The 25,317-nt window shown below is 40.4% G+C and overlaps 2 protein-coding genes across 2 annotated transcripts; one reads left to right on the top strand and one right to left on the bottom strand.

Annotated features, from left to right (window-relative positions):
- The first annotated feature begins 2,786 nt into the window (after window positions 1-2,786).
- On the top strand, window positions 2,787-8,826 carry LOC134531702 (fibrinogen silencer-binding protein-like). Its single transcript, XM_063367516.1, has 7 exons — window positions 2,787-2,967; window positions 3,057-3,315; window positions 3,398-3,468; window positions 4,521-4,593; window positions 5,210-5,272; window positions 7,215-7,328; window positions 8,552-8,826. Exons 1-7 carry the CDS (start codon window positions 2,815-2,817, stop codon window positions 8,824-8,826), a joined length of 1,008 nt encoding a protein of 335 aa, XP_063223586.1. The 5' UTR covers window positions 2,787-2,814.
- On the bottom strand, window positions 8,033-17,425 carry LOC134531701 (putative nuclease HARBI1). Its single transcript, XM_063367514.1, has 2 exons — window positions 14,431-17,425; window positions 8,033-13,614 (listed from the first exon to the last, which is right to left on the bottom strand). The coding sequence occupies exons 1-2, from the start codon at window positions 14,661-14,663 to the stop codon at window positions 12,747-12,749; spliced, it is 1,101 nt and encodes a 366-aa protein (XP_063223584.1). The 5' UTR covers window positions 14,664-17,425; the 3' UTR covers window positions 8,033-12,746.
- Window positions 17,426-25,317: the final 7,892 nt, after the last annotated feature.

The following is a 25,317-nucleotide window of genomic DNA, read 5'->3' as shown; positions in this document are numbered from 1 at the left end:
CAGCACAGGAGCAATTCAAAATATTAGATTTAATTTTCTATAGAAGACGAAGCAAGCAACATTAAAATGTTTATCTTGCTTGCTTCAAATCCTCAACCCTTATATCTGTCAATGAAGGAAATTAATTGAGCTTTCAGCTTGGTGACCTCTAGATCATTACAAAAAAATGAAGGGCTATAAAATGCTAATGATATGACAGAATGGATGGGTGACGTAACGTAAGAACTCTTTGAAAACCAACTAACCACTGCAATGTTTGCTATGTTCCCCACTATCAAAAGATCCATTAATGACCCTGCTGAGAATCAAACCCAGATCACTTTGGTGACAGAGAAGTGAGCACTTAAACACAGAGACCTAATGTTTGCCTCTAATGACCACATTTATAAGACCACAAACCTAATGCTTATTACATTTTCCACCATTAATTTAATTACCTTACCTTTACAGATCGTGAGCAGCAGGTAATGACCAGTATTTTGAATGAAGTCTTTGAGATTAAGGGCTTCTTATGTGTAGGAATGTTTGCAATTTTTGAAACAGCCCTTTTCAGAATTTTATTATTCTACTACTGTTAAAAGTCTCTTCTCTACAAATTTGCTTTGTTCTCTGTTACTAATTATTATTAATGTAGGGCATCCTCCATCCATTGCATACCTTTAGTGAACATATTAACATATTATATTTTATTATATTTTTATTCTCCTCGCTGGTTCTGTATGTTCAACTACAGCTGATTCAGTTGTGTCTTTATATTTTTAATTATTTATTTGTTTATTTATTTCCATAGTTTTCCATGGCAAACAATGCAAAACTTCAATAGCATTTATCCAAAAATTGGAAGTAAATCATATTTTGAAGGTTTGCTATGTAACAAATCATTAGGTATTTAAAAATTTATTGTAATGTTTAAATTCAAGAAAAGTTTTCTGATGAAAAGTTTTCTGAGAAAAAGAAACATTTATGGAAGCTTACTGTAACACCAAAAATGAAGTATGATGTTACTGATATCATTTGTGTTTGATATAATTAATTATTAGTGTTAAAAGTGCATTTGCAGTGCTAATTTCTGATCCCGTTCACATACAAGCATAAGTGTGATAACTAAAATGAAGTATGACGATTTAAGAGTTAAATGTTATGTTTAATCTCTTTCCCTAACTGTTTGATGAATATTTTAAGTGCAAATGTGCAGTTTGTAGTTCTTATGTTAGATCTAATTCATATTATACAGGCTAATGTGCATTGTTTTATGAAGAATAGTGTTGTAACAAACTGTCATATTAAATTGTTTTGTTCCAAAATAGAGCAATGCTCTTTGGAACATTGCAGAAAATAAAATTTTAATAATTACAAAGTCTAGCACAAATATTAATGTAAATCAGGCCTAGTAAGCCTACCTACATTTGTATTTTAAATAATCCAAGTTCATAAACATTTAAAGAAATTGCTGCAAATATTTCAGTTCAATGAACTGATTCAAATAATAAATTACAGGTTGAAAGATAATCTAGTAATGAAGCCAATAGTATTATTAATTAAAATCTTGTGTGTAATCTCAGAAGTCAGAGAAGTTGAACCTTCATGCAAAACCCAGAGCTGGTAGGCAATAATTTTTTTAATTTATAAATCATTTTCAGGATTTTTTTTTATCAAAGATTGATTAATTTACATTGATTGGTACCAAACATATACAAGAACTTCAGAATACAGATTTTCCTTCATATCGAAATATTGTTCTTTAAAAAAAATTATTTTCTTTTATTGATAATACACTTATTGGAATTGGCTCTAGAATATAATAGTGAATAATCTGTACTTGTCTATGATTTTTTTTTATGTAAGTGTATATAGTAGTGTTTTTTTTAATGGTTGTTGGCTAGTGTTATGTATGTACGTGCACTATATGCAAATGGTAGTTCTGATAGTATATGTTCATAATAACTAATATACTGATATCAGACTAGCTCAAAATTGGTCTATATTGTACATATATGAATACTTTATAAGATATGTATTGAAATATTATTTGAGTTAAGGAAAATTGTTACTGTAGAATGTAGATGATTGATTGATCATTGAAAAAAAAATTCCTTCTGACAACCATTAATAATTTTTACTGCTTTTTATTAATCTTCATAAAAATGCACAAGTCACCATGGTTACCATCTTCCAGCCACAAAACAAATATTATCAGTAATTTTAAAATACATCAATAAATATTATCAGTGATTTTAAAATACATCAATAAATATTATCAGTGATTTTAAAATACATCAAATAAACTCTCTCGCTGCATTCATGAAATCATTGCTTATTTACATTGGCCAGCCACAGAGTAGATAAAAAAAAAGCTGTTCTCCACAAGCCTGAAACAAAAAAGAAATCAAAGTTAAATGATTTATATTGTACTAAAGAGAAATGAAACTGATAAATAAATGTATCAAAGAAAAAAGTTAAGCATACCAGAATGATAAATTAATTTCAAAACCATTTTAGTTAGAAATTTGATACATTCAGGGCCTGTATTACCACCTCCTGATAAAAGTAGCTGACAGCTATCTACCAGATAAGCTCTTGCTGGCTTATCAGGCACTGTCGCGTATTACGACCTCCTGATTGCAACCCAATAGCTATCTGGGACTTATAGTGTGATTCTTTGAATGTTGGTAATGATATTGTTCGTTAAAACGCGAATTTTAGTAAAAATTGTGTTCGTTAGCTTGGCGATACTGATAGCGTGTTGTAACTGAATGTTATTCTTTTTTCTAAACGGTGTTGTTGATTTGTATAAGTTAAGTTTTACACTTCGAAATGGAAATTGAAAATATAGATCGCAAAGGTACCAAACGAACCAGGTCCGTGAATTATAGCGTCGAAGACTGCCTAAAACTGGTGGACCTTATCCGTCCACTAAAAAATATTATCGAAAACAAAAAAACTGATGCTGTCCAGTGGACGGAAAAAGTAAGTTATGTAAATTTTAAATGCATCATTCTCCTTTTTTGATTGCTGTTGTGTGTTTTAGTTACTAGTATAATGTTTTCAATTTTCAGAACAAAGCATGGGACAGTATATGTACGAGGTATAATAGTATCACGACCCAGTCTAGAACGACAAAAGAATTGAGGCAGAAGTACGAAGCCCTCAAACGTGATGCTAGGAAAGACTCTGCTTTGCGGCGACAGGCCTTATTGCAAACTGGAGGCGGACCAGGAATTGAAATAAAAAATAACATCGTACTGGAGAAAATAAAAGAACTCCTCCAGCTTTCTGCTGACGGATTGAGCAGCATTTTCGACTGCGACCGGATATGTAAGTTTTAGTTTAGTACCAAAAAATAGTGTGAAAGGTGTGAAACGTATAAGCTGTTTAATAAAGGACTGTGTTTCTTTAGGCGATGCACAAGTTTCTGTAGCAACTGTTGAACCAGGTGAGGTGCAGGAAGAAATTTTGGAAACCTTAGAGGTACGTTAAAAAAAAATGCAGCTATCCCTAAGAACAAGGTAATGAGTGTGAAGCAATACTGAAAATTTTATAAAGTGGTCTTAAGTGTTTGCTATATGTAAAAGTTCATTTAGTCTAATATTTATACATTTCTTTTAACATTGCAGTTTGAATGTCTTTGGAAACTTGTTATTGTATGTATATAACCTGAAAAGTACTTACGTTTTAGAAAAAATTTTAACTATCTGTTCAGCTGTAGCAACTGTTCCGTTTGAGGTAGACAGTTTTTAAATAGCCTAGTGTGTATTGATACTATCCTTCGGTGTGACAGATTTTAATATTTCAAGGAAGCATAACGTACTAAGTAGTGCTTGATTTTTGAGAACATTCTGAAAACGAGCATTTTTATTGAACTCCAATATTGTTGTGACATCCTCTTGTGTGTCTGTTTTTCTGAAATGTCGCTGCTAGTTAATTTAGAATAAAATGCAACAAATAATTTTTGTGTTATTGGTCACAGGAAAGTAGCGCAACTCGGTAGTTACCTTGCCAAATTGTAAAGTTTATCTTATTTTTATTAGCCTCCTTACATGCATGTAAAGTTCACCTTCGCTACCCCACATTGGCCGTTGCTAACAGTTACTTCTCGCTATGTCAAAAGACTTGCATAACTCTACTGGACTGCTGCTTTAAGCTTTTAAATTTACTCTGCCCAATCTTGCCTGGTCCGTTTTTTCCTCGTGGCCACTGCAGCTTCCTCTCCACGAATAATGCAGACTCTTCGGCTTATCATGTAGCAGCGTGATTCCCACCGTTATATTTGCTTCTCACTATGCATAGTATTTATTACCCGTATTTAAGATTGCACATTTACATATTTAATTTAATTATTAATCATCTGAAACTGCAAAACACTTACCTTAATGAATTAAAATACCAAAATTCTTATATCACACTTGTTTGCCAAATTAGGCCCATCTCAATGTATATCAAAGTGTTCAGTATACTATATTATGTGGATTATGTAACAATGCATTAATTTAAGTTTTTTTTATTATTATTATTTAAACTAGGAAATTGCAGAAAAAGCTTCATGCTGGGAACATTTACGAGAGGAAGATTACTACGAAACTGTGGAACTGCAAGGTATTTATTTATTAATTAATTTACTAAACACTATCGTAATGAATAAAAGAAGCCTGAGATATAGAGCTTGTAAGTTTTGAGTCATACAGTATAAACAAAGACAGATACAGTACAAAGTAACAGCAGCGAGTTATCACACTATGATACATCCTCATATTCTTATGGGATTGTAGTCTTATTGAGTCCGTAACCACGGAAATTATTACAGAATGCAATCAGAAACAGCTGCTTTAGGATGTCAAAGACTGAAGCTTTTTGAAAGTTGAATTCCATTAAAATGATGTACTTCAGGAAACACACAATATCCTTGTACATAAACCAATTTAATGGGAAATTCTGCAAGATTTCTGGTCTGATCTGTAAATATTATATATATTTAAGTCACAATATTTGTCCTACATTTTAAAATTCATATAGTATTTCATTTATCAGGGAAGGATGGGCCAAATTCAGTTAAGTATAAATTTAGAAAAATTTCAATGTAAAAAATAAAAAAAATTTTTCATGGCGTCTACACAAAAACATTTAGGAAGTTCATTGCTTATAATTTAATAACAATGTTTTTGTCTCTTTAAATCCTTGGTTGATGCATTTCTTTTTTCCATTTTACTTGCAGGTGTACCTGATAGTACATTGGCAACTGCGTCAGTCATCTCTGCCACAGGAAATTCGGAGAGAGGTAAGTCTTAAGTTTGTCTTATTCATTACTAACAACACTTTCCCTTGATGTATTATTTAAAATCAAAATGAAAGTAGTATTTTGTATTTTCCTTTAATAAAGCATATTCAGGCCAATGAAAAATAAAAAAGTCAGTAAAGGTACTTTTGAAACATGAAAGAAATGTGTGAGTCTACTGTAAGGGGTCATCTTTTTATCAGTCAAATTACCCTAACGTTGCTACAGCCTCTTTTCTCAGGGTTCTAATGTTGGGTTCATACGAGATGGTATTGAAGTGCCGGTCCGACAGGCTACAAAGTTCTTACCGTGCAAAATTAAAAGATAATAAATCATTTTCTTCAGTTCCCTTCTTTTTTATTTATGCAGGTTCAATTTACACTTATTGTTAAGGTAAAGTGATAACTATGCCTGTACGGTCACATGGTTGGCGATTAACACACTTTACCATCCATAATGATTAGGCCTACATAAATTACTACTAAAGAAACAATTTTGTGGCTTTTTCAGGATATACACATACTGGGCAATTGGATTAAAAGCTAGTACGTAAACAATTAAAATTATGTATGTTTTAACATGGCCTGTCCGACTTTCCTTGCTAGTTTACTTCACCGCCCATGTCCGAAACGTCCGTTACCATGCACTGAGATGGCATGTACATGAATTGTTACAAAAACAACAAAAAGTATTGAAAAAAGCCTATTTAAAACTAGTTCACCAAATGTCAAAATTGATTATACCTGTGTCAGTTTCACAGAGCTTCTTGATGTTTGGAAAAGTATTGAAATAAAATGCACAACATGGCAAGATTGTAATAAATTGCAATTATTTTATATTGTAAATATACTCAAATTTATACCCATTTAACACAATACTCTTAATCAGTTAAGAAAAACAAATGTTATACATACTTGTGGGTAGGCAGGCAGGCAGGCAGGCCTATGACCTTACACTATATTACTTAGGAGTTTTTTTTTTAATGGCTGTAACCATGTTCCCTCTTGTGTACTACGACTAATAGAAACTTATATTCAATTTTTAAAATAATTAATTATACGTGAATTTTAAAACAAAATATATTAACATGGTCTCTGCTGTTTTTTAAATGTGTATGTTAATGAATTACTATCAAGTTTGTTTATTGTGTCCTTAAGATGATCTTTCAAAACATAAAATATAAAGATAGTGGGCAAATCATAATTATTGCATAATTGTTATATATTGTGTACATTTCAACATGGAAGGATAATATATTCCATACAATGACAGAATGGTTTTTACAAGAGAACACTAATGTTGTAACTACTTTCTTGAACTGGATAAATGTGAGACTTAACACAGGTATGCATGCTACAGGCTCATTACTTTAAATTAGAATGTTTAAGCAATCTTCAAAATCACTATCCACCAGTTTGTTGACTTGTGCATAGAGGCAATGATGCTTAGGGTTTATGGTACACTGATCTTGAATATTTAACAAAGTTCCACAATTACTTTCTAAGAGAGAGAGTTAAAATGTATGGCTTGTCAAGGAATAGAATATAGCATCAGACACCTTTCCATATTCTTGATATTCACCATACAATTTGTTATTTTCAGAATACGTACTATTTTCAGATAACAAAACTCAAATGTATTTCATTTTTTTTTTACTCAGTGATAAAGTAATAAGTATATCATTGCACATGTAGCACAATAAAAATATGTAGAATACAATGTTTAATGCCTTGATGAGCTAAAAATGTTGATCTCTCCCCCCCTCCCCCCCCCCCCCCCTTTTCCACCAAATACAGATCAGTGAGTAGTTGTATTTGATAAAAAATTAACATGTATTTTTTAATTATGCATTTTAAAAAGAACATTTTTTTTCAAGGTTATAATAAATACTATAGAGTAAAAATTCCTTACATACAATATAGTTCATAATACCTTTTACTTTCAGAAACAGATGACTGGTCATCCTACAAGCCATCCATGCTGAGAAAAGCAAAAAATTGTAAACTGAAGGAGAAAATTGCTGCATCACACGATGAATCGGAACGTTTACCTCCAAATGGTAATTGTTTAAAAATTTGCACTGGTTTTATTTAATTTAAGTTTATTGTGTAAAGGGTAGATTTTTTCTTTTAAGGCTTAAATATTTTGTGTTGGTTCAATTCTCTTCAGATGTTTCAGTTTGTGTAGTAGTGGGATTTGTGAATGTATGTCAAAAAGTAATAGTGTATGCAAATTATGTCTAGTTTGGCCTCTATGAACACAAAATACAAAACAAGAAAACAACATAAACCAAAATAAATAGTACATATTGGAAAAAGATTGGACATTTAAACAAATTACATTCTTTTTCCAAATATTCTATTCCTTCAGTTTATGATACATTATTAAGAAATCAAATTTATGTAGCCTGGAATTATTAGTTTCGGGTCACTTTTTTTATCTTTAATTATTTTTTATTCACATACTCTACCCTTAAATAAAGTAAACAATGTTTTACACAGCTATTTCGAAAGTAACCAAATCTTAATACTGGTTTTAATTCATATGAAAAATTATGTCAGTTCATAAATGTAGGCCTTTACTGGTTAGATTTTTACCAAAAAGTTGTTTAAATCACCTTGAAACCAAATCAATTAAGGATAAATATAGAACATTTTTTTCATAAATATACCAAAAACCGTGTGCAGAATGTGGATTTAATGAAGGGAAACTTTATTTGTATGTTCAGATAGTTGATACTGGTCATATAGGGCTAGTGATATGTTATATAATATAGAGAAACTTTAATTTATCACAAACCACATTACAGTGCACTGTCTGGGGAAGCTTGCCTGGCCAGCAACACTTTTTTCCACGCAGATGCATGAAAATGTATGTATGTATAGAAGGTTGTTTATTGTAATATAGACAATGTTTATAATATTTCAAGATTTCTTAAAAAATTTTACATTAGTATTTTTTTGTTTACTCTCTAACCCACTCTTATTTTATTCCTAAATATAAATCACTGCATTAGTGCTACTTTTTAAAGACTTAGTTAAAGTTAATTTATGTCAAAAATTATTACTAAATTATTACTCTATGCTGCAATGGTTTGCTCTAACCAATACATTTTAAAGCAAATTATTTTTTGGCCTATTTTCCTGGTACATTATCAACAGTTTTTCTTGACTTTTAAAATATTACTTGAAATTTACATCATCTAATTAATTCAAAGTTCCAACAACACCTGTGAATGCTGAAGATTTTAGGCTATTAAACACGACTGATTTGTTTTCTTAGCGTCAAGAAGTATGCAGAGGAAACGGCCTGCATTCCATGACCGGCCATTATCAATGAATGGGGAGCGGCTCAGCGGTTGGGCAACGGAGAAAAGAAACCTTGCGCTTTGTCAGCAGGAGCTACTCCGAAAAGAGTTTGAGGCCAGAGAAGAGAGGGAGGAGAAGCTTCACAAAATTGAAATGGAGATAAAAAAGAAAGTATTAGAGAAACTTGAGTTGGACATTATGATAAGGAAAAAAACTTTACAGGAAATGGAAGACAAGCATAAGTGTTAATTTTATTTTCTACTGTTCATACAGTGACCATCTTCAGTTTACATTCCCTTTTCAAACATGTAAAATTAATTCAACTTGTAACGTTGCAAGACCCCTGCCCTCCTAGCAAAATATTTTTCTTTTAAATTGTTTTCATGCCTGTAAACATTTCTTAAAAAAGTCTCTCCAAGAATATTTTACCGGTTTTATGTATTTAAGGGTTGATATTTGCACTTGCTGTGTGTTTTAATACTGTACTTTGTATTTTAACAGACATTTTCAATCATTACTATTAATTATGTAATTGTTCACAAATAAGTCGTACTAGATGTTTGTTTACCTGTTTTGGCCTACTTTTTCAGGTTTTTTCTAAATAAGTTTAATTTTGTTAAGTAATTTGTATTAGGACTGTTGTTTTTTTTAACTTTCATTAACGTGTTACATAATATTCTAAAACAATGGACTTTGTGTGGGATGTAATAGAAAGAGACAGGTATATGGGACCTACGAGTGTGAGTGAGATAGAAACTGTAATTCCCCAGTAAGAGAGAGACTGTAACAATATCTTGTCACTGCGTGGGAACTCGGAGAGAACTACTCTCCGATGATGTTGGAGAGAGTAGGAGAAAGTGAATCCCCTGTTTCTATGTGTTAAAATGGTTTTCAGTGTATATGTTCTGTGTTCTGATTGGCTTGTAATTGTAAGTGTGAATGAAGAGTGTATGTGATAGGTCGGTGAGGTCATGTGACTGCCTTTCCTGCGTGAAGGAACCAGTGCCATGACTTCACCAGTCATCTGTCGATCGCTGCACCAGGAGGGCGCGTTACCCAAGATGTAGAGATTTTAAGGAGGGCAAATTTAACGTCGGTAGCGAGAGCCATGCCAAAGATAATAAATTAATCTTTTTTTTTTTTTTGGACATTTAACTAAAAATTGCGGCTACCGACGTCAGCGTTTGGCTCATGGCAAAATTCCATTTCGCTGGGTGCGGCCAGGTTTGAGGCTGCACTGATTTCGTGCACTTACAGTATAATGTTACTGAAGGGCTTAACCTATGTTATTTTGCGTTTATTTTCATCGCCCGAGGTGCGAGCAATTCTTGACTGACAGATGTACGAGTTGAATGAGTGAGAAAAAATTTGAAAGTGATTGGCTTCGTCTGTGCAGCATTCTGTTTTGAAAAAATAAAACAAAAACTACAATTGGTGCTTAACATCTCTTTTGTTTAATTTTTTTATGTAACAAAACATTATAAACTTTATTTATGTAAATATTTTGTTTATCAATTAAAATATAAGGTTATAAGTGCACTTTATTTTTATCTTCCTTACTACCACATTGGATGAAATAGATGCAAGTAGAAGTGTGGTGACCTAAACACAATGTGTAAATTTTCGTATGCATTTACACTTGCTTCTCTTGGATTTCTGTTAATTGGACTGTTAAGGGGCCCGCCTACCTGGTCACACACACGGTATGCAGAGCTTCAGGAAAAACAACGCGATTTCAAAACTACTCAAGATATCCGAGTGGGGCCTATTTACGAATAGCATTTAAGAGTTCGCTGAGGCCCGAAAAGTACTTTTAGTTTTGGATAATGTTTTTAAACTGTATTTCTAGAAGAGTTAAAATGGCTGAAACGCATGTTTTCAGAGTAATTTTTAGGTGTAAAACAAGTGGTACAGATTCTTGAAAGCACTTAAGGGGCTTGCATTACACCTTTATCTTCATTTCCCCGTAATATAAAAATACGGTCACCGCACAAATTTCACAGTTATCAATTGACGACGAGAAGACTGCGCGCCAGTTCAGAGCCTTGCGCTTAGAGGCGATACCGCGCTAGAAATACCATCGAGCGTCGCGCTTATCATCCCGCCTCACTAACACACATACACCCCTGACGAGGCGGAAAGTAGCTATTGTATACACATTTAACTGTCGTGGTGTACATGTTTGCTGATCCAAATATTTATTAATCCAATATTTTTTCTAATAGGTTATTTTACCAAAAGCATTATGTAAATTAAAAGTCTGATGTTAACAAGAAATGAACTCCTGCATCCATAAGATTTGATAAATGCCTTTTGAGAAGGTCTGTTGAATTTTTCTGCACAATAACCATGGAGCATAAGATGTATAACTTTCATAACAGTCTCATTTTAAACAAAGCCAAAACATGCAGGTATAGAAATTTTGAGTTTTGATATGACTTTTACCATACACATGAAAATAAATCATACAAAATACATTAATTACAATGAAATTAAATCTACAATATCATCACATTAAAAACACAACTCAACCTTGAAATGGGACAATATCATTTCTTACTAGCCAACATAACCATTATTCACAATATAATAACATAATAAATAGATTGTTAAAGTATATATTTTCTCTACTTAGGTAATTGATTTGCACATAATAAATATCACAAACTCATTTATAGTATGCTTTACATCAGGAATAAAATTTAAAATATTTTTTAAAGTAGTTATGGTAACATGGAACAAATGCAAAAACAAATCAATGTCCAATGTGATACCAACTAGTTAACACAAGGTAATTTATAATTAATGTCACATTCATAGAACACAAGTTACCATCACACGAACAAAGCACAAAAAATATGAACTTCTAGAGATTTCTGAAATACAGAAAAATGAAGTTTGGTTTTACTTTGTCGAAATTCTGACATAACTGAAATTTGTGGCAGAGGAAGCATATCAAATCCAGATAACAAAATTTTTGGTTGTTACATAGCCTAATTTGAATAACACTTACATAAATATTGCTGTTATGGCATTAATTTAATATCGGTTGATTTGCTTATGTCCCCATAGCAATCTTTCTTTTTACAACTTTTAAAAGGTGAAAAATTTACTTTGGATGCTAATACTTTCTACTAGTGGCTTCAAAATGTACTATTACTTGCAATCAGAAATGGGAGGTTCACAAGTTTTCCAACTGTTCAAAGGTATTGTACCCACAAAAATTGATGCACTGCAAGAAAAGAAACATTATTACAACAATAACTTAACACATTAACAAATTATGCTGCTTACTAGATACGTTAAATAGCAATTGACATAAAAGATTTGTTTCACAAATTCTACATGGTACAGAACAGTCTTAATTGTTCAGTTATTAACTTCAGTTATCTAGGTATATCAAAACAAAACTTAAATAGCTACCTGAATACATAAACTTATGTATGCAAATATAAAGAGTGTGGGAATACAATGACTTCATGTTGTGTAAGAACATGTGTATTTAACAACATGGAAATGAATCTACAATATTCCACCTTCCACAGTTCGAAAAAGTTTGAAATAAATATCACGGTGTCTAATACAAAAATTTAACTAACAAAACTTAGCTTATGGATGATTGATGGTGCACTAGAACTTTTCTCACTGCCACTGGTCTGATCTTTAACAAAATTATAATTTATTTAAGTTCATACAGCAATTTTTTATAAGGTTAAAAAGTTGAAGTAGTGGCTACATTTTATTTAAATAAGCCAGCTGACACCCATGCCTCACATTTAACAAAAATATCATACAACTGATAGACTGTAATATGGTCCTGAGATAAGATTGGGTGGAAAATTACAATTTTCATTGACAAAAATAAATGCTTATATTACCTGAAGTTCAGCAACATACTTTGCAGGCAAACCAATAAAACAGCCTTCTAAAATTAAAGTAGCACCGTTTTAAAGTGTGCAATTAACTTTAACAATGAAGTTACTTAAGACTGGATGACTAAATTTTACAGCAATTGTTTCAAAACAGACTACAGTAAGTGAAAAAAAAAATCTATGGAAGAAAATATTCCATGCAAATCAAGAATTATAAAACTGAACACTATTAACTGTAGCTAACCTAGTACAAAATGCAATATGGTGTGCACTGCTCTTCAACATAATAACAAAAGCTCATCTCAGACCTTCAAAATATTGAACAAATGTCTGCCTTGCAGCTTCCGGACCACCAACTTCTTGAAGCAAAGGTATATCCCCATCCTCAATGGCTCGGATAACCCTTGCTTGAACAGCAAGGTCAACTGGTGGTTCAGGTTCATTACTGTCAATGGCAATGTTATGTAGCACTGCACATGCTACAATTACAGCTTGAACATTTTCAAGTTGTAACTGTATGCCTAGTGCAAGTACAGGAAAGCGAGCTTTCAACACTCCGTACTGTCTTTCCACTGTATTTCTCGTTCTAATCAGAGCTTCATTGTAGAGATTTTCAGCAGGAGTACGGGGATTTCGAAAAGGAGGAAGGAGATGTAAGCTGGGGCCATAACCAGAATCACAGATGATTACACCATTTCTGAAATCTCCTCTCTCAAGCCTTGCCTTCAACACACTATTATTAAAAATGGTAACATCATGTGTTGACCCTGGCCAACGTGCTACAATGTCCCTTATTTTAAGTTTTGAGTCGCATACCGTCTGAACATTTATGGAAAAGTAACCTTTCCTGTTTCTGAATTCTTCAGGCATGTCACCACCTGGAGATTTCACTTTGACATGTGTGCAATCCATGGACCCAACAACTCTGGGAAAAGCTGCTATTTGGAAGAAACTCACTTGTGCTTGCTCTATTTCTTCTTCTGTCTGCGGCAACTTAATATACTGGGGTCGCAGAAACGCAATTGCCTCACTAACGCGTTTGACCACCCTACCAGCTGTGGTCTTATGTACCCCAGCAAAATCTCCCACAGAAGTGAGTGTTCCGCCTGTCGCATAGTAGCGTAACGTCAGCAGAAGTTGGTTGGTGGGTGATATTGCAGAATTTCTGAAAAAAAAAAAAAAAAAAAAAAAAACATGATATTTTTTGGGGGTCTGTAAATGTGTGTGTGTGTACATATATCAGAATTGTTCGGAAAAAGAACAATTTAACGATGCTGAGAAAAGTATATTGTTAGGTTGACGGCATGTATTTCTATTAAATAGTTTTCTTGTAATGAATACCTACGACTGAACGGCTATGTCTCCAACTAATATTTTGTGTGACATCCATGGCATTATTTCAGTCATTATTTGCATGTGGCGTTAGAGATGGTCATTTATAAACTATCATACACGACATTTCTAATGCCTGTCAATCACTATGTGCTGCTATTGTATGTGACCTCTGGCTCGTGACCCTAGCCAATAGGTTTGAAAAAAAAAATAAGTAAATAAATTCCTGTCTACTTTATATAAATAACTTATGTGACAGATATTGTTTTGTTTCACAGTTTGTTGTTTCACTGTAGGGGTAGAGTAAACAACAGATGATAAATTTTTGTCTTTCCAGAATCATTTCTGTATGTGAATTGTACATGATTGGCTAAAAAAAAAAAAAAGCTAACTGTGTTTACATATGCACTGATTAAGGATAGACGATTTTTCTTGTGTAATTTAAGTCACGTTAATTACGTCAAGCCGTTTGTGGACATGGCTTGTTTTTAAGTTTTTTTTTTTAAATTTATTTTTCATAACACCCAGGGCCTTAACCTATAAACATAGTTAGGTTACTATTAAATGATCCTATAGCCCAACTCAAACATCTAAATTTAAACAAGATGTTTCGTCCATTTTCATTCACACAAAACTAGGAGCTAATTACCTGTCGGTGCGGAATTTAATAAAGTCGTTGATTTCAATCATCAAATGGCGTGTTGTTTGCTTGGTTATCCTGAAGCGCATAAAGAACTCCTCTTCACTCCATTCTTCAAGATTATCGGGTCGATCTCTAATTTTCTTTGCGCTTCTTACATGCTGAAGCATGTCATCCAAAAATAATTCATCATCGGAATCGCTATCAATAATAATACGTCTCCTACGTGCCGCCATTGTCATCAGCTACTTCTTTTAACTTGCTGATAGGGATATATCAGGTAGTCGAAGTACCTGACAACTTATCAGGAACTTTGTCAGGTAGATAGGCGATATCAGCAGGTCGTAATACGGATTTTAGAGCTATCGTGCTGATAAGTTATATCCAGAACTTTATCAGGAGGTGGTAATACAGGCCCTCAATATTTTGGTAAATTCTCATTTATGTACTACAATTAACATTTTTCTTTGTCCTTTCAAACAGTAATTTTTTTCCAAATACTTTTTGACAAAAACTCATTTATGTGAAAAAAAATTATATGAAAAACATAATTCTATTGCTCTTGTGCCCATTATTGCAGAAAAACTAGGTATTTAACAATCCAAGTAACTACACAATTTTAGAAGTATGTTTCTCAGGGCCTCAAGTGATGTAATTGCTTGTTATTAGCTTAAGCAAATCTAGGCTTTGACTCAAGCAAAATGTTTACAAAAAGAATTAATTTCACGTAATGCATGTTACATGAGCAGTTCATTTTTTTTTTTTTTTTTTTTTTTTTTTTTAAGTATCAAACCAAAGTCTTTGGGGAGAGTATTAGTAGGTAGGTTACCAAAATTTGTAAGATTCTATATATATCCTATATGCTCATATTTTAGTTGTATCAACAAAATGCCTACACGAGAAAAGATGTCAGCATGTTATTTTGCAGCAGTCGATGGCATTACTTCATAGTACAGTTGTGAAATCACTACAAAATGTGTCGGATGTATATTGCAATGATTTACAATTATTATCGGTAATCGCATAACTGCAGAGTTCAGAGGGTGTTAGAAAATTAAAATATACCACACATTGTTTTTTTTTTTTTGTTTCTAATAATATTAGTTTATATTCCTACAAAGATGGATTCAGAAATTTCCTAGAGTAACAACTTTTCCACACAAACCAAATTTGATAAATAGTAATTCTTAGTACTATGTACTTCGCCAAATAAATTATTTTTAAAGTCTAGGTAAACTTACCTAAAGAATAATAGCTTACACCATTTTACAGTAGTTATAAAGAAGTTACCTTTCCCTAACCATTTTCATGATTTAACAGCACTTATGTAACTAACCTAACCAAGTATTGCAACTGTGAACTACAGTATAACCCTGTAATTGTTTTCAAGTGAGCATGCGGAAAAAAACATAAGCAGTCGATGGAAATTTAGCCATTCCAGTGTTTTTACATTTTACCAATGGACTCATTAAGAAAATATAATGTTAAAAACCATTGATCAGTACCCTTGATGCTTGAATTTGCTTAACCAATCTAACAATTATACAACTTCGTTGTGCATCAATAAAGTAAATCAATCATCAATACAGTAAACGTCTTCGATTATACTGCGCTAATTCCCAAAGATATTTTTAAAAAATTGAAATAAATTGTTTAACAGTAGTTTAATGTTAAAGCAGGTAAGTATAAACAATACAAAATTTGTAAAATCATGTGAATGGTTGGTTAGCTAAATTTAAAAAAAGGTAATTTTCTTTTGTTGCTGCTTATCCATAAAAAAAATTATAAAATTTTGAAAATACCTTTTCAGACACTAAAAACCTTCCTCTATTAAAACTGTAAACAGCTTTTCTTAATTTATACTGGTTTTCAAGAAATCACATTTTGCACACTAGATAGCTTATGCAGTGAAGCAGCTGTCGCCATTTTTCCCTCTAATTGCATTGCAGATCCTGTGGTTTTCCATATATATAAGAATTTATATATTTTTTATTTGAATATTATAACCTAATGAAACGTAAATAATAGTTTTTAAAAAGTTACGAGTCTCTAATGTGTATCCAAACCAAAACGCCAACCCTTGACAGGGATTTTTTATAGCAGTATGGAGGCGCAAAGTGCAGATTAGTTACCTGCAATAGCATGTAACCTGACGTTATAAAAGGAATCATTTATTACAAAATGAAAATTTATTTTATATGTCAGGTTATGTGTTGTCTCACGTAAAAAATCAGAATTTTGCACCTATCAGCTGCTAAAAAATATCGCTCTCAAGGACTGATGCTTTGGGTTTGGAATGCACAATAAGGAGTCACATAACTTTTTTAAAGTGTTAAATTACGTTACTGCATTGCAATATCCAAATAAAAAATATACAATTTGTGTATGAAAAACAACAGGATCTGCAACTCAATTAAAGAACAACATGGTTACAGGCCCTTTACTGCACAGGTAATGTAATGTAACCTATAAACAGTGATTTCTCAAAAACCAGTCTGAATTTAGAAAAACTTTTTTCAGAGTAAATACAGGTACATATTTAAAGTTAAAAAAAAAGTGTCCAAAGTTTATTTTGCATACAAAAAGCAGCAACGTGAGATAATAACCTAAAAAAACACTGTAAAATGTATATTGGTTGGTTAGATAATGTTAGTAACATCCAACCGTTCAATTGATTTTACAGAATTTTTAATTGGCGCTATCCTAAGCTAACCAAATGTAAATTCCACTGTACTTAGAATCACTGTACGTATAATGTTACTAACCTAACAAATTTCACTGTATTTTTAATCCAGCTAACCCAAGGGCAGTATCTCAATATTACAGATTTGTAATAAATAATCCTAACATATCCACATGTTAAACATGATAAACTACTTGCAGTATCAAACAACCCTCATAGAGAATAATAATTTTAAACATGTCAGGAAGTAAAAAACACTTTAGGAATTTATAATTTTTCCTGCAATACCCCAAATTATATTAAGTGCACTCACCTGAATGTAATTCAGCTCTGGTAACAATTATTTAAAATATTTTTACTTAAATGCGGTTAACTGCTACACACCACCAGAAAACATTTCTTATGATTTTATACGTTGTGCGCTCATGAACATAAGATGAAATCTCCACACGCTACCTAAAATTTAAAAAAGATAAGCCTAAAGTGTACAAAAATTTATATAAGAAATGATTACTTGCCAAGAATAACACAAGCAATGTTAACTTGTAAACGGACAAAACTAATCTCCTAACAAATCAAACAGAAATAGCTCAATAACTTACCTGAAAATCTCATAATTAGTAACAAGGAAATATTTGTGTACATGTGTTTTACTCTTAAAAAAATATAAAATAACATTAGTCAACAATTTTTTGATCAATAATGCAATGTTTGTTTTGAACGTACAAATAAAAAAAAAACCGAACATGTACGAACCAGCCCGAAGGGCATGTCGATCTATGGGGGTGAAACTTAGGCTGTCCCGAGACTCTCCAGGGCCTCCAAAGTGTGGTTTTAACGAACTTATCACAAACATTAATTTTTTACATCACTTTTTGCCGCTGGAAGTGATACAAATGGTATATAGGGGTGTTACTACAGGTGTCCTTAATAAATAAAAAATAAATTTGGAAGGATTTACAACAAAAAAATATTAATTTCCAGAGGTAAGCCCCGTACAAGATGATCAAGTGTTTTCTTACAAGTGCCTATGTACAATGATTAATGATAGAATATTGGTTTTATTGTTAGTGGTTATATGAAGTACAAGGTAATAGTTAAAGTTATCTTATATCTTTTTTGTGTTTAGTATAGTAACCATTTTTAGCATTGTAATTGAAAACCTTCCCTGAATAACTTTGTTACCAGATAAATTCTGACATAATGGCATTACCAACAGTACTTCTGGTAAATCTGTATTGTACGGATTAGCGCCAAAAAAAATCGTACAAATATGAAATAACTTTCATTATATGCTATCTTACGTCCTCTTTTCAGAACCGCCTGCGGAGATAAAAAATTCCAATTACTTTTGGAGATATCGAATTTTTTAATATTCATTTTTTGGCGATTTTTTTTAAAAAAAATTTAAAAATCCGAAAATACCTTTATTCTGTGCTCTTTAACTTCCTCTTTTCATTAAACCCGGCGGAGATCAGAAATTCCAAATACTTTAGGAGATATTGAATTTTTTAATTTTCATGTTGTGCACTGATGCGGCGTTAAGGGGGAAGCCTACGATTCACACATCTTTCTGGACATACCCGAATACTCACGTTGGCAAGCCTTCTTTTCTTAAAAATAGCAAGAAGTAATTAAAAATACTTTAAAACATTGTAGATGGTTGGTTATATTAGGTAAGTATAGCTACTGACGTCCCTCGGCTTCAGGTCCCCGTTTTCCCGTTGAAATAAATGTCCTGTTATGCCCGTACTGCCCTCGTCGGAGAGGTGTGGGTCCAGGCCAACGTGGCCGGGACCGGGAAAGGCGGGACCTGGAGGGAGAGTGAAGTGATTGCGAGGAATGTTGGTAGGTTGTCGCAAGCAGAACACGGCATTAACGAATTTCACGAGCCGTCTTTTATTAACGCTTATAAAGTCCTGCCGCAGCCTGGCGGAACCGTCGCGGAACAAGTGCCCTACCACGGCGACACGGACTCCCTGATGACGGGGCGGTTCTCAAATACGTTTCGGCGCGAATCGTAAAGTTTATTAATGCTAGGCTGACCCAGTGAGAAAGGGCCCGAAGACGGAACGCTGTACATACGCGGCCCGTTACGTAATGTTCCGTGGACGGCGAAAAGTTCAGAGACTCGAAGCACCACGTTCGCGTTGTAGAAACTGCCCGCTAGACACGTCTCCCGATGACTCGTAAGTTAACAATGCTAAGCTGATTCGCGGTGGCAGCTCAGCTGCCGTGACCGACTGCGGACTGAGCGAACGTTCAATCCCGAGCGCAACGTGCGCGGCTCGCGGAGCAACGAACACGTCTGTCTCCGCTCGAGACCAGGACGCGACTGCCTCTCCCCGCTCGCCCGCGGGCCGGCGCCCGCGGGTGGCGGGGAGGGAGGGGAAAATCGGCCGGCGTGGGAGAGAGCTCCGTCCCGCGGCGCGCCAGGCTGCAATTACATACTACGGCGAAACACTTCAGAAAAAGTTATTGAATTATTTACAAAGACATACACGAGACATTAATTACACAGCGAACTTGCACAATGAATAATAAATAAAATAAGTTAATTACACACATTCAAATCCCTTAATCGTTTACAAATATATACACACTGAAATAAAAGATAAAGTCACATAGAAAAAACACTCGTTGGCATGCTAGGGCGCACGCGGGTGCGTCCCTGGCCGTCGCACACACTGGGGTTCACTGGGGGGGAAAATAGGCCCCCTCAGGCCCGCGTCGGTGGCCAGGTACGGCCTCTGTATCTGGGAGGGTACGACGACTGTCGTCATATGCCCCCCCTCTCCCGAGGCCGTCCTGGCCCCCGACGCCGACCTAGACCGGCAGCTGCGTCCGCGTCCGGCCACTTGTCTGGTCGTCGGAGCTCGTCACGTCATTCCGTCCGGGTCGGGCAAACTGGGGCAGGAGCTGCATCACGCTGCAGCGTAACCCCCCGTCGGTCGTTTGTCTTACGTCGCGGGGTTTGCGCTGACTCCCCCACTCGTAGTCCCGGAGGTAGTGGGGGGCCGTCTTCTCACGCGTGGACCGGCGCAACGCCGGTCCCCTCCCCGCGTGAGCGGTCATCCTCGGCTCCCCGGAAGGCAAGTCCAGGACCACCTGCTGGGCCCTGTCGACATCGCCCTCCCCACTGAGGAGCCGGACCGTTACCCCGTCTGTCACGTCCTTGCTCACGTCCGTCCCCGTCACCCGCCGTTCCCAGGAGTGGACGTACCTCCGTCCACGTCTCTGGGTAGGCTCCGGCAACGTCACCACTGGTTCACTCAGGTCGACCAGGTCGCCCTGAGCAGTGTTGTCATGTGTTACGTCCTCGATGAGCGGTCCATCAGTGTCGTTGGCGTAGGCGCTGACGTCATCAGGCGGGAGCACCCGGTCCACAAAGCGCTCCAGCTCTGCCATGCTTGCGCCACGCGGACCCCTTCCGCCCCTTCTGACGGGCGTCCGTTCCCCGCCCCCTCTTGCCAGTTGCCAACCACCGTTCCCCTTTTGCTGTCCCCCCGTAGGAGGCTGAGTCGGTGTCGTCGTGGGGGCCCGTCCATGTGTCGTGCCCCAGGTGTCGTCGTCCCTGTCAACGTTCCTGCCAACCCCCCGCAGTGACTTGGGGTGGGCGTGTCCTCGTCGACGTCCCTGATCCGGCTCCGGTGGCGTCACCACGGGGTCATCGAGGTCGACCAGGACTCCTACTGCGACGTTGTCATCGGTCCCGTCCCGTGTGTCGTCGTCCCTGTCAACGTTCCTGCCAACCCCCCGCAGTGACTTGGGGTGGGCGTGTCCTCGTCGACGTCCCTGATCCGGCTCCGGTGGCGTCACCACGGGGTCACCGAGGTCGACCAGGACTCCTACTGCGACGTTGTCATCGGTCCTGTCCCGTGTGTCACCGTCCCCGTCAGCGTTCTCGCCTGCCACTCGCCGTGACCCGGGGTAGGCGTGTCCCCGTCGACGTCCCTGATCCGGTTCCGGTGGCGTCACCACGGGGTCATCGAGGTCGACCAGGACTCCTACTGCGACGTTGTCATCGGTCCCGTCCCGTGTGTCGTTGTCCCTGTCAACGTCCCTGCCAACCCCCCGCAGTGACCTGGGGTGGGCGTGTCCCCGTCGACGTCCCAGGTCCGGCTCCGGCGGTACCACCACAGGGGCGCCGAGGTCGGCCAGTACACCTTCGGTGACGTCATCCTCGGCCTCGTCACCGTCCACTGGTCCGCTGTCGTCGTGGTCGTACTCGTCGTGCGGGTCGCCTATCAGTCGAATGTCGTCCCTGTGCACCTTAGTTGTCCGTCCGTCGGCGCGACGCACGAGGTACGAGGTGGTGCCCAGTCTGTCTACGATCTCCTGTGGCCCCGCCCACTTAGGAGCCAGACTGGCGCAAAAGCCCCGCTCGCCAGCCGACAGGTGATGACACTTAACAAACACCTGCTGGCCAGGCTCTAGTCGTGCTGGGGGCTGGTGCGTCTGCGGCGTACGTCTAGTCAGGTAGTCAGCTTGGCGACGTCGGGCGTCTTCGCGCAGATCGTCCGTGGTCATGTTGTGCAAGTCGGGGGTTGCGCGCGCTTCCCCGGGCAGGGCGAGGTTCCGGCCCTGCACCAGTTCAGCGGGGGAATGGCCCGTGACCGCGTTCGTCCGACGGCGCAGGCAAAACAGCAGCGTCGGCAGGTGCAGGTCCCACTTGGTGTGGTCCTCGTCCAACCGGATGCGCAGCTGAGTTTTAATGTCCTGATTCCGCCTTTCGGTCGGATTCGCGCGCGGATGGTAGGTGGGCGTCGTGTGATGCTCCACCCCCCAACCCGCGCAGGACACTCGCCAGCTTCTCCCCGTGAACTGCACCCCGTTGTCCGTCAGCAGGACCGCGGGGTACCCGTATCGCGGGAAGAACTCGCGCTCGAGCAGGGCAATCACGGTGCCGGCCTTCACGTTTGGTACTGCGAACGCCTCCGCCCAGCGGGTGAAGACATCCGTGACCACAACAATGAATCGCCGACCACGGGACGTGCGAGGATACGGCCCCATAATATCCACCGCCACAGTGTGGAAGGGATTCCGGGGCCGTCGTGGGACCTGCTGCTCCTTGCCGTCGGGTCGCCTGGACTTCCGCTCCTGGCAACGCAGGCAGGCCCGCACGTAGCGTCTTACTTCTGCCGCGTCGCCAGGCCAGCGGAACGTCCGTCTGACCTCACGCAGCGTCTGCTCCGCGCCCGGGTGTCCCGCCAGGGGGTGGTCATGCAGGTAGCTCAGGACCCAGCGCCTGGCCTCGGGCGGCACGTGGGTCCGCCACCCGCTCGACCTGTGAGCCCCCCTGGTCTGGAGCACCCCGTTCAGGCTCCGGCAGCCCGGTATCACCCCCTCCCCACACTCTGTCAGTCGGGTCCGGGTGTCGGGGTCCCGGAGTTGCGCCGCGTGGACCCACGCCAGCAGGTCAGTCATAGTCTCGGGTCGCGCGTCAGGTGCAGGAGCAGTGGGGCTTGTCAGCGCGTACAACGCGCACGGTCGCGGCACCGAGTCCTCTACCCCGCGCTCACGCTCAGGGAGGAGCACTTCCTCCCAGCCCTGGTCGTCGTGGAACTCATTCTCAGGGTCCGGATTCCGGGACAACTCGTCGGCCAACTGATTTTCACGTCCAGGAATGTGCTCGACCGTGAACGAGAATTCCTGGATCAGCATGGCCCACCGAGTGAACTTAGACTTCCGGCCCTGAGCGGAGTCCAACCAGCGGAGGCATTGGCTGTCGGTTCTCAGCGTGAATGAGCGGCCCTCGACGTGGTGACGGTACCTCTGTAGGGCCCAGACCACCGCAAGGCACTCTTGCTCATTCACGTGATACTTCCGCTCAGCCTGCCCAAACTTGGCGCTGGCGTACTCGATCACGCGCCTCTCGCCCCGGTCATCCATCTGGTACAACACCGCCCCCATCCCCTCCTGACTCGCATCCGTCTGGATGAAGATGGGGCGGCTGGGCACCAGGCGTGAGAGCGTGTGACAGTTCCTGAACCGGCGCTTCACCTGTCGCAAGGCCTCGTCCGCGGCGGGAGTCCACCGGAACTTAGTCTTCGGCGACAGTAGGTCCGTCATCGGGGCCGTCACCGTGGCGAAGTCGGGGACGAAGGACCGCAGCCAGTTGAGCAGCCCCAGCAGCTTCTGGAGCTGCTTCCTGGTCTTCGGTGCCCCCTTTCCCTCTATTAGCTCCAACTGCTCAGGTCGGGGGCGGCACCCCTCCGCCGTCACTATGTGTCCTAGGAACTCTATTTCCGTGGCCCCAATGTGGCATTTCTTTGGGGCGCACGTCAGTCCGTGTCTGGCCATACGTTCTAGCACCAATGCCAGATGGTGCGCGTGTTCCTCCCACGTCCTGGACCAGATGATAACGTCGTCCAGATAGGCACTGGCGAACTCACCAATGTACCCATCCAGAACACGTACCATCAGGGCCTGGAACGTGGCAGGGGCGTCCATGAGACCAAACGGCATGGCGCAGAACTGGTAACGTCGACCGTCTGGTGCCGTAAATGCCGTCTTAGGGCGGTCCTCCAGACATACCGGCACCTGCCAGTAGCCTGATTTTAAGTCTAGTGTCGTGAAAATAGTGGCGTCCCCCAGTCCTGCCAGTGCGTCTGTGATATTGATCTGCGGGGGCGGGGCGGGAATGGTCAGTTTGTTTATCGCCTTGAAGTTTACGCAAAAGCGTAGACTTCCGTCTTTCTTGGTGGCCAGCACCACCCGTGAGTTATACGGGGAGGTGCTGGGTTCCACTACCCCGTCACGTAACATCTCGTCAATTTGAGTCTGTATGGCCTCCCGTTCCCGGATGCCAAATCCGTATACCTTCTCAAAGGGAGGGCGGTGCGGTACCATCGGTATCCGGTGCTCCGTCACGTTTGTCCGTCGTAGCCGGTCCGCGGCCGCAAATACCTGTGCCTGAGAGGTGAGGACATGGTTGATGACATCGACGTACTCCTCTGGAACACCGTGCTGAAGGTCTTCTAGGCGAATGACTGACTGAGGGGGACTGGGGGGAACCTGGTGCACGCCGTACACCGTCCAGCGCCCCTGGGTGCCGAAGTGCATCCGGCCAGCTCGTACTTCCACGGTGGCGTCGACCTCGTGCAGCCATGGGACCCCCAGAATCAGCCCCTCGCGGAGCTCGGGGACCACCCAGGCCTCGACGTGGCTAACGTGACCAACGATGCTCATTGTTACCTGAGTGATGCCCCCTGCTGCAACGACGGCATCCCTGGTGGCCAGCTGCACCAGCTCCCTCCGCGGTGTCACTGCCTCCGCTCCCACCAGGTGGGCCGCGATGTAGGTTCGGCTGGCGGCGGTGTCCACCAGGGCCAGCATCTCCCGCCCGTTAGCGCGGACAGGAATTCGCAGCAGCTCCGGCTCCTCGGGGCCGACCTGCCCCAGCTGTGCAGTCGTCTGTCCCCCACCGCCCCCGGCCACCTGGCCGTCCGGGCGTGGGGAACTCGCGGCGAGGTCCGCGGCTCGCTCCGGCGCCGACGTGTTGACGTTCCGGTGGTCCACCTCGTCGACGACAGGTCGACGAGGCGGCTGGTCCGGCCCTGGTATAACCGGCCTCAGGGCCGCGGCGGTGGCGCCGGCAGTCAGCTGTCCCTGCACGGAGATGGCCGGCGGGATGCCTGCGCTGATGCTCTGGTTGTCCGCCCCGTCGACGGCGTGTCGACGAGGCGGCTGGTCCGGCCCTGGTACACCCGGCCTCAGGGCCGCGGTGGTGGCGCCGGCAGTCAGCTGTCCCTGCCCGGAGATGGCCGGCGGGACGCCTGCGCTGATGCTCTGATTGTCCACCCCGTCGACGGCGTGTCGACGAGGCGGCTGGTCCGGCCCTGGTATAACCGGCCTCAGGGCCGCGGTGGTGGCGCCGGCAGTCAGCTGTCCCGGCACGGAGATGGCCGGCGGGATGCCTGCGCTGACGCTCTGGTTGTCCACCCCGTCGACGGCGTGTCGACGAGGCGGCTGGTCCGGCCCTGGTATACCCGGCCTCAGGGCCGCGGTGGTGGCGCCGGCAGTCAGCTGTCCCCGCAGTTGCCTCGGCATGGGGACAGCTGATGAGGAGTAGTCCCGTTGTCCCCTGCTTCCCGGCGGCATACAGGACGTTAGTGCGGTAGGCGCCGGTGGTGGTCGACGTGTTCTGTCAGTTACTGGGACTGCCGGTGGCTGGCGGGCCGGGGAGCGGCACCCAGTTGTCCCTCCGCCCC

This window comes from Bacillus rossius, chromosome 5, assembly GCF_032445375.1.
Source record: "Bacillus rossius redtenbacheri isolate Brsri chromosome 5, Brsri_v3, whole genome shotgun sequence".
Classification (NCBI taxonomy): Eukaryota; Metazoa; Arthropoda; class Insecta; order Phasmatodea; family Bacillidae; genus Bacillus; species Bacillus rossius.
The sequence above is the reverse complement of the archived record's forward strand: the minus strand, read 5'-3'. Positions and strand labels throughout refer to the sequence as shown.

Coding starts and splice junctions, on each gene's coding strand:
- LOC134531702 (XM_063367516.1), top strand. CDS start 2,815: ATGGAAATTGAAAATATAGATCGCAAAGGTACCAAACGAACCAGGTCC. Junction 3,316..3,397: donor TTTCGACTGCGACCGGATAT/GTAAGTTTTAGT, acceptor GTGTTTCTTTAG/GCGATGCACAAGTTTCTGTA. Junction 3,469..4,520: donor AAATTTTGGAAACCTTAGAG/GTACGTTAAAAA, acceptor TATTTAAACTAG/GAAATTGCAGAAAAAGCTTC.
- LOC134531701 (XM_063367514.1), bottom strand. CDS start 14,663: ATGACAATGGCGGCACGTAGGAGACGTATTATTATTGATAGCGATTCC. Junction 13,615..14,430: donor ATTAAATTCCGCACCGACAG/GTAATTAGCTCC, acceptor TTTTTTTTTCAG/AAATTCTGCAATATCACCCA.